General features: G+C 42.6%; 1 protein-coding gene across 3 annotated transcripts in view; it reads right to left on the bottom strand.

Annotated features, from left to right (window-relative positions):
• The window catches only part of LOC111963919 (ceramide transfer protein), a 30,765-nt gene extending 20,432 nt beyond the window's left edge, over positions 1-10,333 (bottom strand). For 2 of the 3 annotated variants that reach the window (XM_070443554.1, XM_023987501.2), the window contains exons 1-2: positions 10,115-10,333; positions 7,055-7,189 (exon numbers count right to left, since the gene is read on the bottom strand). In XM_070443554.1, coding sequence (XP_070299655.1) covers positions 7,055-7,189; positions 10,115-10,231 — 252 coding nt within the window. In that variant the 5' untranslated portion in view covers positions 10,232-10,333. Of the gene's footprint in view, positions 1-1,945; positions 2,031-7,054; positions 7,190-10,114 lie in introns of those variants that run through there. The other variant, XM_070443555.1, reaches the window with a different exon arrangement.
• Between the last annotated feature and the right edge of the window lie 4,742 nt (positions 10,334-15,075).

Here is a 15,075-nt window from a genome sequence, read left to right as displayed (position 1 = left end):
CCTTGGTTTGATCAAATATGCAGAGAGTCAGAAGGGGGAGATGGATGTATAGAGAGAGGGGGAAGGGAAAAAAAGGTAGAGTGCGAAGCAGAACAAGAGAGAAAGAAAAAGAAAGAACATGCGAGAACGAGAGAAAAAAGAACAAGAAAGGAAAGAAAGTACATGATAGAAAAATGATGTCCGAAAAAATAATGAAAGAAAGAAGAGAAGGAAAGAACATGAGCACGATAGAAAGAACGAGAAGATAGCGAAAGAGGGAGAGAAGGAAAGAAATAACGTGAGAGGAAGAGAACCAAAGAACATACGAGAGAGAGAAAGAACGAGAGAGAAGGAGAACGAACGAGGGAACGAGAGAGAAAGAACCAGAGAGAGAGATTGAACCAATCAACAGACCCTCCCCGTTGTGTGGTCTGTCTCCAAGCCCCTGAGGGGAGCAGAGAGGAGAGCTGAAGCTAAATCTGGAGCTAATAATGGATGCTAGTGGCTTTCTGAGTGGCGAGGCTAAAGGCCAGGTCTACTACTTTAGGGCTCTAGGCTACTCTCCAGCCTTTTGAACTGAGGAATTGATCCTTAAAGGGAAAGGGGGGATACCTAGTCAGTTGGATAAGTGAATTCCCTCAACTGAAATGTGTCTTCCGCATTTAACCCAACCCCTCTAAATCAGAGAGGTGCGGGGGGCTGCCTTTAAAATCGACAACCTTGTCTTCGGCGCCCGGGGAACAGTGGGTTAACTGCCTTGCTCAGGGGCAGAATTACATTTTTACCTTGTCAGCTCGGGGATTCGATCCAGCAACCTTTCGGTTACTGGCCCAACGCTCCTTCAAGCAAGGCTACCTCAAGTGTCCTTTTGTTGTTATCTTAAGCAGGGTAAACTAACTCCTAAAACACAAACAAATTGTATTCCCCATTGTCCTGAGAAAAAACAAATGGACCCTATTAATTCCTGGACCACTCAAATGAAAAATAAAATAGGCCAAAGTCGCAGAACATCCAGCCAGTAGCTGCATATTACGGTATTATTATGCAATGTTAGTTGAATGGCTGTAATATTTACATGGATACTATTTTCACGTTTGCTTTTCTAGTAAGGCTATGAAAAGCGAGAGTGACAATAGAAAAGATGCTTTCCTTCAAATTCATCCTCAATGTCGAACGGACGGAATGTGTGTGTGTGTGTGCGCCAAGACAGCAGGCTAAAGTGGGCTTGAGCAACTCCGGTTTCAGTTCTAACAGAAACTGGTTGACCAACACAAACACTGGCCCTGTTCAGTCGTTTGTATGCACTGGCTAAAGGAGTCAGCATGCTTCAGTTCGGCTATGCAAGCAAAAGTGCTTGCATACTCCCTTAAAAGACATTCGCTTCAAAAACCTGAAAAAAAAGAGGCAATAGTACGTTTTGTCTATTGTGAGACGCCGTAGCCAGTACAAACTTCCTCAAAATAGTCAATGACAAATTTCAGATTTCTTGAGTTTTGACGTTGTTTTGCCGAGATCTTAGTTGGACAATTTTACAAGACGTTTGGTGTAAAATGTGCACGAAAATGAACGACAAAGACTTTACTGAAGAATTCTTACTGTTGACCAATCACAGACGAATGGGCATAGGGTTCGGCTACCGACTTCAGCTTGCCTCAAGAAGAAATATCATGATACATGCAGACACCTTAAGCAGTGGCCTGACAATGAGCAGTCACGTTTTAATAGCATTCAACTGAACGTCTAAATCCCCACTGAATGAGAGGAATATAGGAGAGAGAGAGAGAAAATGGGAGTGAAAAGAATGAGAGAGAAAAAAAATGACGAGAGCGAGAATTAGACAACTGCCCATGCTGCAGATCCACAAGGATCTGTGCTGCTTGACCACTCAACCGATATACTGGCTCAAATCTCTGATTTACCACACACACACACACCGGAGAGAGGGGATAAAAAAAGCTAGGCTTACACGGCTCATTGAATCGGTGCAGAGCAGCAGCGGAGAAAGCAGACAGACCCATTGTCAGCCCCCTCTATGATTTTCTCCCTCTTTCCCTGGGTCGTTTCTTCTTTGTTTTCTCTGCTTCCCTCAGGGAACGGACACACACTGCACGATGCGATGTCATCTGAAGCGGAACCCTGTGACCTCTCTCTCTCACACACACACACATCTACCTCAGTGTCTTTCTGTGACATGATAACACGTCTATTAACACTGACAGGGAAGTAAAGCCACATTTCTGCATGTCCTAACCTGACTGGTGACAATCACTGAGCACTGGAGAATGACAATGTGTGTGTGTGTGTTTATATATATATTTTGCCTGCCGAACCAGCAGACATCTTCCACTTCAGTGAGCGTGACAGAGACACAGACACACTGTGTAACAGGAGAGTGTGGACCTTCTTTGGGAGTCACTCAGTGATTTCAAGGCAAGGGGAGTACGCCAGAGCCACATGCAGAGTAGCAAGGGCTGATATTATATACACATAAAGGAGAGACGTATATAGAAAGGGACATGCATACAGGGAGGCCCGAGCGAGAAAAACCCGGTGTATTCCAGACTAAATGGAATCAGTTCAATTGAATAGAGCTGAGAGCAGTAGATCGTATTCGATCCAGGTCACAATAACTGGGAACCCAATTGTCCTGACTGCCAATCGTCCTCCACTGCCTAGCTGGCGAGTAGGGCTCAGCCCATTTAGTCGACTGGTTAAAAACGTTATGGTCGACCGAGATTTCTTTAGTCGAGCAGTCGCAATTATTATTATTATTTTTCTCCCCACGGTGCACAGTTTTTTTTCATTGCACCCACAATGCTCGCGAGCATCTGCGTAGCCAGGCGGTAAAATAGAACTTGGTTCTATTTGTGATGCTCGAGGCTCTGCAAGTCCCGCTTCTCCCATAGGTTTTTAGGAGGATACACCCACGTGGGTGATTGAAAGATGAACTGAGGTCCACACTCCAGTCCAGTTGGTGGTGGTAATGCATCTTAAAGTTGGTTGTCAACCCCCATATAAAGTCCAAAAAAGAAGAAGCCTGGAGGAAAGATTACTAGAAAACAAACTTGGTTTACCGTTTTATCTGTGGATTAATTGTCAGAGAAGAGGACCTTTTATATCCCAGGACAAATTAGCTAGCAACAGCAAGCTAGTTGGATAAATTACCATAACTGTTTAATGCTTTTCAATCTGTCCCCAAATTAATATAGTTGGTTCGGAGTTTGTTTTGATATTTCAACCTGCATGTCCTGATCAGTTGGGTTTGGTGTGGGTGGACAAAACCCACATGCTCGCGATGACACACACGAGCGAGTGGTCTGGTCAGCATGTAAGATGTGACACTGAAATTATCTAATATCATTTTATAACTAAATTGATTTCTCCTGCGTTTAATTTGTATTTATTTAACAAGGCAAGTCAGTTATGAACAAATTTTTATTTACAATGACGGCCTACACCGGTCAAACCCGGACGACGCTGGGCCAATTGTGCGCCGCCCTATGGGACTCCCAATCACGGCCAGTTGTGATACAGCCTGGATTCGAACCAAGGTGTCTGTAGTGACGCCTCTAGCACTGAGATGCAGTGCCTTAGACCGCTGCATCCATGTGTTAACTATTTAACTGTACTAGAATGCTTAAAAGGCTGCAATTCTTTTTTTATATCGGTACCGTTTATTTTTGTCAAGGAAAATATCGGATATCGGCCAAAAATGTCATATCGGTGCATTAGTCTGAATACTTATGTAAATGTGATATTTCAGTATTACATAAAGAAAAATTGTTTTAATCTAACAGCACCTGTTTGTCACATAATATGCACACAGCTCTCGCTCCTATACCCTCCTTTTTCTTGACCTCCTTATTGCTATTATTACAATTATTATAATGATATTCATTATAATCATCAGTGATGTCGTTATCATTAGTAGGCTTGGTATAGTATCCTTGTATAACCACCATCGAGCTGTAGGCCTGTTTAGTCTTAATACCGTAACTTACTTAGGCCTATATTTCAATATATAGGCTACTGTATCAATCAATCATTCGTTCATGCCGTCACACAGCATACAAGACCTTCATGCTTCGAAATGCAATCAGGCATTTTAGTTTCAAAATTAAATAACAAAGAGAGCTTTGAATAATTAGCCTAAACAATTAATAAACAGAAATTCAGGAATGCAATGCAACCGTTTTTAGTCTGCTGTAATAAAGGCGTTATCATTTTTAGTTTCGTTAGAACAGACTCTCTCCTACACTTATTTATTTAGTGCAGTTTACACTGTTACAAATGGTCAGAATTAAAAAATATATATATTGTAATCTAACAGCAACTGTTTGGCACACAATACTCACGCAACGCTTGCTCCTATACCCTCCTTTTTCTTGATCCCCAGTAGTACCACAACTAAGTAAAATGTCTCACACATCTGACGTCCCCTTTCCCTCCTGAGCAACCAGTAAACATCGCCCGCTTTGAGTTTCTTTCACGTCTTCTACATCCATTTTGCTGTCACTTGTTACTGTGTTCGGAGTTTGGTTATAACCAATTTATTGATGTGATTATGATAGGCTATACGTCAAGGCCCTATTGGTCACATGCATGCGATGCATACATATCACGTGAAGAGAGCAAGGGTTGAGGGAATGGTTTTCCTAAACAAATGACGGATTTTGTCAGAAACAAGTAAGAAACTAAATGACTGAAATATTGAGCTCCAGCACAAACACTTGCTGTGGTGCTTTTTTGATGCAGTAAGGAGGAGAGCGAGACAACGTGCGCCAACCACAACCACGCTGTCATTTTCTTTTTAACAGTGTGACTATCGGGCTCTTTCTTGAGTCATTTGTGCATCTTAGTTATTTAATATCTCAGTATGCTTAAAGCATCAGACAAGCTCAGTGCATACATATGTAGTTGATTTTATTCTATATGGGAAAAATAAGGTTAAACATTTTTTGTCGGGGACAGCCCTACTGGCGAGTGTCTCTCTCACACACACACATTTTACATTCTAATCATATTGTGTCTGAGCCAGGGGGCATATTTTGTTTTGTTTGTTTCCATTGTTGATTTCTCATGATCAAATGGAAGCTTCCGTTATGGAAAGTTTGCTCCCCAGGTCTGGAACATATACTAAATGACACACACAGTGGAAGTTAATATTTACAGTGGTAGAGAATGGATGAAGCTGAATAAATACCGACTGAATGGATTGACCACTCTGACCAGCCCGGGAACAGTCACTCATTCATCCTGCTGTGTGTGTGTGTGTGTGTGTGTGTGTACACACGGTGGTGGGATATGATAATGTGCTTGGCAAACCACTGAGCTGCCAGTTACAGGACAGTGACGGTTCACAGGGTTCAAAGCCCTGAGGAATCAGTCTTCAACGTTCATCAGTTACCATGACAACCTGACCCTTGAACCCATCCTTTTTTCTCATTCGTGTCATCATCCTGCTATGGTCAGTGGATGACATGACCGGATTGGTAAAAGCTATGATAGCTTTCCCCCTTGCCTTGATCAAATAGTGTTAGATCTACGCTAGACGACACCCGCAGAGTGGTTGTTTTGCTGGTGTCGGAGGTGGAACTGCGTTAGAGCTGTCAAATCCACAAGTGGCTCCCGGTGTTATACCTAAAGTGGACATTGCCATTGGCTGCACTGGGTTGCATTAAGAGAAATCCCATTTCCCCTCGTTTACAAGTCCGAACACTGGAATGTGAGATGTAATCTACACCTCAATTAGACTGATAGAAAATCCTCATTATTTCGTTGAACGATTTTCAATCTTCGCATCATTATTTCTATAGGCCTATAGTCGTCACTTTCTCGTTCTTAACTTCTGAGGCAAGTGGGACGGGTGTAGCTTCGTGACAATCACAAGAGCAGCTGCTCATCAATTTGACAGCTCCAACGCAGTTAAACCTCCGACACTACCAAAACATCAGCTATGCTCGTGTCGGCTATATCCGGTTAACGCTCGATCTGATTGAATCTAGGCCTTAGATCAGTGATTACTTCAAGGAAGGAAGGATGCATTGTGAAAGGATCTGAGTAGGTCTGAGTAGGGCTTAAGTTTATCCCAGATCAGAGTGTTGTGTTGAAACCAGCAGTCACCTGACAAGCTACTTACCCTCCAGCACTAAGTCGCAATCAGGAGTTTTGTGTTGTTTTTGTTTTTAAATGAAAACAGTTTCTTCTGTTCAGTCATACACTCAGCTATAGCTCTGCGCCCGGTTCCCCAAGGGCATCTTAAGTTGAAGTTAATCTTTAGAACCATATGATTCTAACGATGAACTTGAGCCATAAGATGCTTTTGGTAGCTAGTTTCTCTCAGTTGATTAGGAGGGCACATTTTGGATCCAAGGCACATCTCAGATTCCATGTCAAATGTATGCCGTTGTCCATAGCTGATCCCTCACTAGCTTGTTACACTGTCCATAAAATACCACTTCCAGATCATTCACATACCCACTAATTCAACTGGAGTCAGAAATCAACAAGAGCTCAGAAGTATGTGCTGAATTGTGATCTTGCATGTCAGGTCATTCTCTGACCCAAACACACTTCCACACGCCGCACTGTGCCCTGCTGTGTGTGTGTTGACTTGGCAGGCAGCTTGAGTCAGGAGATACCACTGTGCCCCTAATCTTTGCTCGGCTTGCTCCATCCCTACACCTTGGAACATTGCCATTTTGTGCTAGCCAGGTCCAGATCTGTTGGCCAATGTCCCAAAGCCAGACCATTCCTCAGAATGTTGTTATGCCATAAAACGAGGTTTGAGCTCGGACATCTACTCACAAGGAGGACAGCCTTGCTGACATACAGGGACCCTCTACAGCTGTTCCCTATTGCTCTCTTCGTAACAGTGTATATCAGAAACCATGAATAGTAACGTGGTACAGTATTACCTATTATATGTACTCAGGGACAAAAGCCTTGTTGAGGCAGAGGGAACCTCTACAGTCAAACTGTCTCTGTCATCGGACAGTTTTTTTAAAAGGTCAGCGTAGAACCCTGCTAGGGGGCCCGCCTCAGTTTGGGATATAGAACAGGGTAGCATACTCACAGTGATTACAGCCTTGCTGAGACACAGGGACCCTCTGCAGCCGAACTCTCTCTCGTCCTGAGACTTGTAGTAGCTCAGAGTGTTGTTCTTCAGGACCACCCAGCGATCCTGCCAGCCATGGATGTAGTTAGTCCACTGAAGGGAGAGGAGAACGTAAAATAAAAAATAAAAAAGTTACCTCACTATGAGGGAGGAATTTACCACACTATGAGGGAGGAATTTACCTCACTATGAGGGAGGGATTTACAAAGTGATAATGAGGATGCGCACGATAGTCTGGGACACATTAGTTGGCTACAACAGTAACACTGACAATTCAAGCAATCTGAAGAAGAAAAAACACTAAATGAGACATTTGAATTGGATGAAAACAACCATTTCAAGTCACACAACGGGTAGGTGATGAAACACTAGGAAGGGAGAGTCGTGATTAGGATAGCCAGTGTGACACACAAACCGTAAACTTACTGTGCTTTGAGCTCACTGGCTAAGTCTATAACATTCACATTCATATCCAATTCTTGACAAAATGTTTCAATGCAATCTTCTACTGTGGCAACAATCTGAGGTAACAATCTGTGGCAAGCACTCACGCACAATCTCTTTCTCTCACACACACACACACACACACACACGGCTGTATAAAAACAAGAGAATATAAGGAATGTAACGTTCATCCTCTAAAACTCATGTATCATGTGTAAGGTGCTCACTATGACCGCGCAGGTGAGTTTAGCATGACGACGTGCGATAATCTCCCAAGCCATAGAAATAGAATGAATAGAACGGGCATCCCCATTCAAGTCAATGATGGCATAATGGGAAGACTGACAGCCATTGTTATGTGCACCGATACTAGGCTAGGTCTAAAATATACAGGTTAAGACAACGTAATAATTCCATGCAGCAGCGTTAGAAAATAAATACATTTATTGGACCTTTATTGATAACTACTAGCAACGTTGCTAACTAGCAACGCTGTTACCAGTTTTGCAGAGTTATGGTATATTAGAATCCCATTGTCATCTTTCAACTAGCCCATAGGAGCAAAGCAGGAAGTAAAAGCAGAAAGTGCACCCATCATTCTGAGCTGTAATTTGTTGAAGCAACTCAAACTACACAAAATGCACTATACAAAAATATAAAAATACAATTTCAAAGATTTTACAGTTCATAAGGAAATCAGTCAATTGAAATAAATTCATTACGCCCTAATCTATGGATTTCAGACGACTGGGAATACAGATATGCATCTGTTGGTCATATATACACCTTTAAAAAAAGGTTAGGGGTGTCGATCAGAAAACCAGTCAGTATCTAGTGTGACCACCATTTGCCTCATGCTGCAGAACACATCTCCTTCGCATAGAGTTGATCAGACTGTTGATTGTGGAATGTTGTCCCTCTCCTCTTCAATGGATACTGGATATTAGCGGGAACTGGAACACGCTGTCGTACATGTCAATCCAGAGCATCCCAAACATGCTCCATGGGTGACATGTCTGGTGAGTATGCGGGCCATGGAAGAACCGTGGCAATTTTCAGCTTCCAGGAATTGTGTACAGATCCTTGCGACATGGGCTGTGCATTATCACGCTGAAACATGAGGTGATGGCAGCGGATTAATGGCACAACAATGGGCCTCAGAATCTCGTCACAGTATCTCTGTGCATTCAAATTGCCATCGATAAAATGCAATTGTTTTCCTTGTCCGTAGCTTATGCCTGCCCATACCATAACCCCAGCATGGGGCACTCTGTTCACAATGTTGACATCAGCAAACCGCTCGCCCACACGATGCCATACACGCTGTCTGCCATCTGCCCGGTACAGTTGAAACTGGGATTCATTGGTGAAGAGCACACTTCTCCAGCGGCCAACGAAGGTGAGCATTTACCCTCTGAAGTCGGTTACGACGCCGAACTGCAGTCAGGTCAAGACCCTGGTGAGGACGACGAGAACCAGATGAACTTCCCTGAGACTGTGTCTGACAGTTTGTGCAGTAATTCTTTGTTTGTGCAAACCCACAGTTATATTAGCTGTCTGGGTGGCTGGTCCCAGACCATCCCGCAGGTGAAGAAGCCGGATGTGGAGGTCTTGGGCTGGCGTTGTTATACATGGTCCGTGGTTGTGAGGCCGGTTGGACATACTGCCAAATTCTCTAAAATGACGTTGGAGGCAGCTTATGGTTGAGAAATTAACATTCAATTATCTGGCAACAGATCTGGTGGACATTCCTGCAGTCAGCATACCAATTGTACACTCCCTGAAAACATGAGACATCTTGTGGCATTGTGTTGTGTGACAAAACTGTACATTTTAGAGTGGCCTTTTATTGTCCCCCAGCACAAGGTGCACCTGTGTATTGATCATGCCATTAAATCAGCTTATTACCATACCACACCTGTCAGGTGAATGGATTATCTTGGCAACGGAGAAATGCTCACTAACAGGAATATAAACAAATTTGTGCAAAACATTTCATTGAAATAAGCTTTTGTGCATATGGAACATTTCTGGGATCTTTTATTTCAACTCATGAAACATGGGACCAACACTTTACATGCCGCGTTTATATTTTGGTTCAGTATACAATCCATTGCATGAGCCACATTAGTTAGCATAATTTGAATGAACATTCTACATTACCATGGAAATACCAGGCAGCCATTGCAAGTGTACCCATAAGTTTATCAGTCAAAATGTCAGGATTCGAGATTACAAACGCGTTTTATTAATTACATTTTTATGCTCTCAACATGCTTGGGTCAGGCATACAATCTCTTTAGAATGACAACCCCACACAGCTTTCAATTAGATCAATCAGGCAATAACTGATTCTATAAAGCTTAGTTAGCTATTGAAAACCTTTCATGTAACACCTTTCAGCGGTTACATTCGCCCACAGTTGGCTCTGAGCTGCGGGGGAAACCAACACTGCTTCGTTGAACTAGCCCACATCCGTACTGGCGAAGTACCCTCAAATTATCAACCTGTTTAATTTTTGTATCTTATGAAGAGTGGGAGTGAGCCTAAAACCAGCTTAGACGTTAAAGTTACCTTGCTGATGATTCCACCAAGCTCGGCGATACCAACAACTGGCTGCCCGACTCCCGATTCCGACGTCTCCACATCTTCATCGGAACCCGAAGAATTCCAGCTCTGGTTATCCGACATTGTTGTTTAACTAGCTATCTTGCTAACAAGCTAACGTTATCTGACAGTCAATAGAATAAATACAGATATCAAAAAAATGAAAGTCAAATAATGACAGCGCAATATCATCCGCGTGACACCTCGGTGTTAGGAAAGACACATATAGCTATAAAAATGGCCTAAATAATTATTTCACCGCTAGTGTTCCGTCAAAATGTGCTCTTCACCTGGCAGGCTCAGTGACAGTATTTCTCACCAGACTGTAACGTCAGATTAGCTGAGGTGTTGCACAGGACTGGAGCTCGCAATGAATCGCACCCGCCCCTTTATGTTACTTCTTCTAGCGGCAAACGATCCAGTTTGAAATATTCAAAACACGAGTAGCTCGTTTAAATAAAGAATGTCGATCTTCTAACTGATTTGGTAATGTAATCCCTACTTTACTACGACAAAAAAAACGCTCTATACCAGTAGATATGTATTTATATTGCGGCTGACAGCTCTACCAAGCACCATGCACACGCCTGTAGAATTCGAGTGGAGAGCGTGTTAGGGCTTGGGTAGAAGGGGCGCTGGCTGCTGGGGTGACGTCACTTAAACTATTCCCGAAAAATAAAGCAAGCCCCTCCTTCGTGTACAACATATAGTAATTATTATTATTATTTATTTTTTCTCACATTTATTTAACCAGGTAGGCCAGTTGAGAACAAATTCTCATTTAAAACTGCGACCTGGCCAAGATAAAGCAAAGCAGTGCGACAAAAAACAACAACACAGGCTCAACAAAAGTACTGTCAATTACACTATAGAAAAATCTATATACAGTGTGTGCAAATGGAGTAAGGATAATAAATAGGCCATAGTAGCGAAGTAATTACAATTTAGCAAATCAACACTGGAATGATAGATGTGCAGATGATGATGTGCAAGTAGACATACTGGTGTGCAAAAGAGGAACAAAGTAAATAAAAACAATATGGGGATGAGGTAGGTAGTTGGAAGGGCTATTTACAAATCAAATCAAATGTTATTTGTCACATACACATGGTTAGCAGATGTTATTGCGAGTGTAGCGAAATGCTTGTGCTTCTAGTTCCGACCATGCAGTAATATCTAACAAGTAATCTAACCTAACAATTTCACAACAACTACGGCTTATACACACAAGTGTAAAGGATGAATAAGAATTGTACATAAAATATATGATGAGTGATGGCGAACGGCATGGCAAGATGCAGTAGATGGTATAGAGTACAGTATATACATATGAGATGAGTAAGGTAGGTTATGTAAACATTATAGAAAGTGCATTGTTTAAAGTGGCTAGTGAAACATTTATTACATCAATTTTTCCATTATAAAGTGGCTAGAGTTGAGTCATTGTGTTGGCAGCAGACACTCAATGGGCTATGTACAGCTGCAGTGATCAATAGATATGGCTAATAGCATGGCATATCATGTCATTGACTATATATGCATTATTTCTCATTACATGCCATGCTCCTTTGATCTTATGTGTCTATTATAGGACAGACAAACAAACATTCTGCCAAGAGGTCTGATTTTCATGGCACAGGTGGGAATGACTATCCCAGAGGGTCCCTGATCAAGGGTCAAGCCCTAGTTAGCTATTTGCTATCATCTCAATGAACAAACAGGTTTTGTAAATTAAAATGTCACTTGAGATCAGTATGTCTGGTGTGAATGGAACAGTACACCACTATTTGTTGATGACAAGTAGATTAGTGTGTATGTGTTTCAGAAACAACCCATTAGAACAGACCCCACTGAGGAAACTTACACCTACCTGTATAATATCTGTGTTGTCATATAAGTGGGAAAATAGTGATTTATGTGGCCTAGTAATCATAATCAACCAGTCACATTTTATTTATAAAGCTTTTTTTTACATCAGCAGATGTCACATGTGCTTATCCAGAAACCCAGCCTAAAACCCCAAACAGCAAGCAATGCAGATGTAGAAGCACACACACACAACACACACACACACACACGCACACACACACACACCCACACACACACACACACACAACACACACACACACACACACAACACACAACACACACACCACACACACACACACACAACACACACACACACACACAAATAGCCTACCCACCGACAACATCCCTTACTCAATTCTTAAAGCCCCCCTCTAACCGTCAATGACATCCCCAAAGCCCCAACTTCATTCATCTTCTTGTCGCACCCCCTCCCTCTCTGTCCCTCCCTCACTCCACCAGTCATATTAGTAAGAACACATGAGCTGACTCAAAGGAGATTTTTAAGTATAAGTCACAGTCATGTGACAATCCATGCTCGCTCGGCTGGGCTGCTCTCCCTGTCACACACACACATGCCTGAGTGATATACCTGTCCTTATTCTCTCCTCCAGTCTGAGATGAGATGGCCTATGCTATGCTATGATTTCCAGAATGGCTCAGCTAGATGGGTCCCTCTGATTTCTTTTACTTAGAACCATATGTATATCACAGTGGTATATACAGTGGTTATGCAGCCAAGTGTGTGTACGTGTTGTGTTTAAATTAGCCATAAACCACTGCTAGGGTCAGTTTTGTGGATTTAAAATGGGCATTTAGAGAGGGTGACTGATCCTAGTTCTGAGCCTGAGGGCATTCTCCACTACTAGCAGGTCACCATGTAACTGTGTCATGGGTTCCATGGCTCTGACTTGGAGCTCAGTGCGATCATGAGACCCGTGAGAGGAAACCACAAGACCTCCCTTTGCTGAACACACACACACACACACACACACACCACACACACACACACACACACACACACACACACACACACACACACACACACACACACACACACAACCCACACACCATGCACACACACACACACACACACACACACACCTCTGTTAGCCAAACAACAATACCATCCCTCTTCACAGGAAGCAGCAGATTACCTCCAGCTCTGTGGATTCCAGGCAAAGCTCAGCATAAATTAGCAACGTTAGTGTTATTATACTTATGTGGATAACTCACGTCAGAGAGTTTGGTAAAATGCAAGCATAATCACAGTGGTAGTAAAAGTACCCAATTGTCATACTTGAGTAAAAGTAAAGATATGTTACAGTTTATTTCAATTTCTAAGATGCATTGGTCAAAACTGCAAAACTATATATTTGATGCACATGTTTTCAAACGCTAACACACTGTTTCCAAAACTGTTAAAAACACATTCAAAACAGAATGATGGAAAATGTCGTGCATTTCTGCAGTAACCAGATTGAAACATATAGAAAATCTCAGCAGAAAATTGAATCATTCCGAACACAGCTGATTGCAATTTCAGCTGAAAACCTTACCTGTCCTGTTTTAAGTCTCATTACCATACAGACAAAAGAGGACGGCTTCGGAATGATTTAGTTTGGAAACATGGATCAAGGAAGACAGGTTGTTGGGGAAAGAAGAGTGGCAGGGAGAGGGAGAATGCGTGGAGGACAAAGGAGAGGAAGACCAAGAGCGGTGGTCACTGATGAGATAAGGGCCACAATTATTGACCATGTTGTAAACCATGGTCTCTCTTTGAGAGAGGCCGGTTTAAGGGTGCAACCAAATCTGCAGCAGTCAAAAGTTAGTATTTTCTGGCAAAACAACAGGTGAGATGTGCATCCTTCAAAGATAATTGAACTACATATTACAGTACAATACAGTATGTTCACATTTTTACATGTACTGACATTTTGAAATATATTGATTGTTTTGTGTTTTTCAGTAGGATCCAAAGGTTGCCTCCCACAGGAGGGAGAGGAAGAATATTATCAGATGCGCAGGAAATTGACATTGTTGACATGGTAATTGGCAACAATAAAATAAAACTGTGGGAAATTCAGGACAGAGTGCTGGCAGGCAGACAATATCACTTTTGGGAATGTGAATACGGTCAGCACAACGACAGTTGCCAGAGTCCCAGAGAAACATAAAATAAGAATGAAGCAGTTGTACACTGAACCCTTTGGGAGAAACGGTGAACGTGTGAAAGAAGTCCGGTATCAATATGTCCAGGTAAGATGTCTGTTCAATAACCAAACAGGGTACATACACAGCTATGCATAATGTAAGGTATGAATGTATTTTAGAGAGTAATGGAGATGACTGTATGTGCAGTTTGCCGTTTGCCATCTTTGTGGATGAAGCTGGATTCAACCTGGCAAAAACGCCGCAGGGTAAGAAATGTGATTGGACAGAGAGCAACCGTGGATGTCCCAGGCCAGAGAGGCGCTAACATCACCATGTGTGCAGCACTGTCCAATGACCGTTTGCTGTTACACAAACCACTCATTGGCCCCTACAATTCAGAGAGGCTCATTTCTTTTCTGGATGACCTGCATAATCAACTTGTGCCAGCTGAGGAGAGAGGGGCAAGAAACTCCCCTACCTTTATTGCTGTGTGGGATAATGTGGCATTCCACCACTCTGCTGCAGTCAGACTGGCTTGCTGCACATCCCAGGATGTCAGTTCTATTCCTACCTCCATACTCCCCCTTCCTAAACCCCATAGAGGAGTTTTTCTCTGCGTGGAGGTGGAAGGTTTATGACCACCATCCACATGACCAGATGTCCTCACTGGACATGAATGTGGGGTGTGAAGACATTTCTCCTGAAGACTGCCAGGGTTGGATTAGACATTCCAGAAGATACTTTCAAAGATGCATCGCCAGAGAAGACAAACAATGTAATGTTGATGAGAACTTGTGACCAAATGCAGGAGAGAGGGAGAACTAGAACCCTCACAATACTGTACAGTATGAGTGATTATATTATACATGTTGATGAGAACTAGAACCCTCACAATACTGTACAGTATG

The sequence above is a fragment of the Salvelinus sp. IW2-2015 genome, linkage group LG5 (assembly GCF_002910315.2).
Source record: "Salvelinus sp. IW2-2015 linkage group LG5, ASM291031v2, whole genome shotgun sequence".
Lineage (NCBI taxonomy): Eukaryota > Metazoa > Chordata > Actinopteri > Salmoniformes > Salmonidae > Salvelinus > Salvelinus sp. IW2-2015.
Note: the sequence above shows the minus strand (reverse complement) of the source record. Positions and strands in the feature narration are given on the sequence as shown.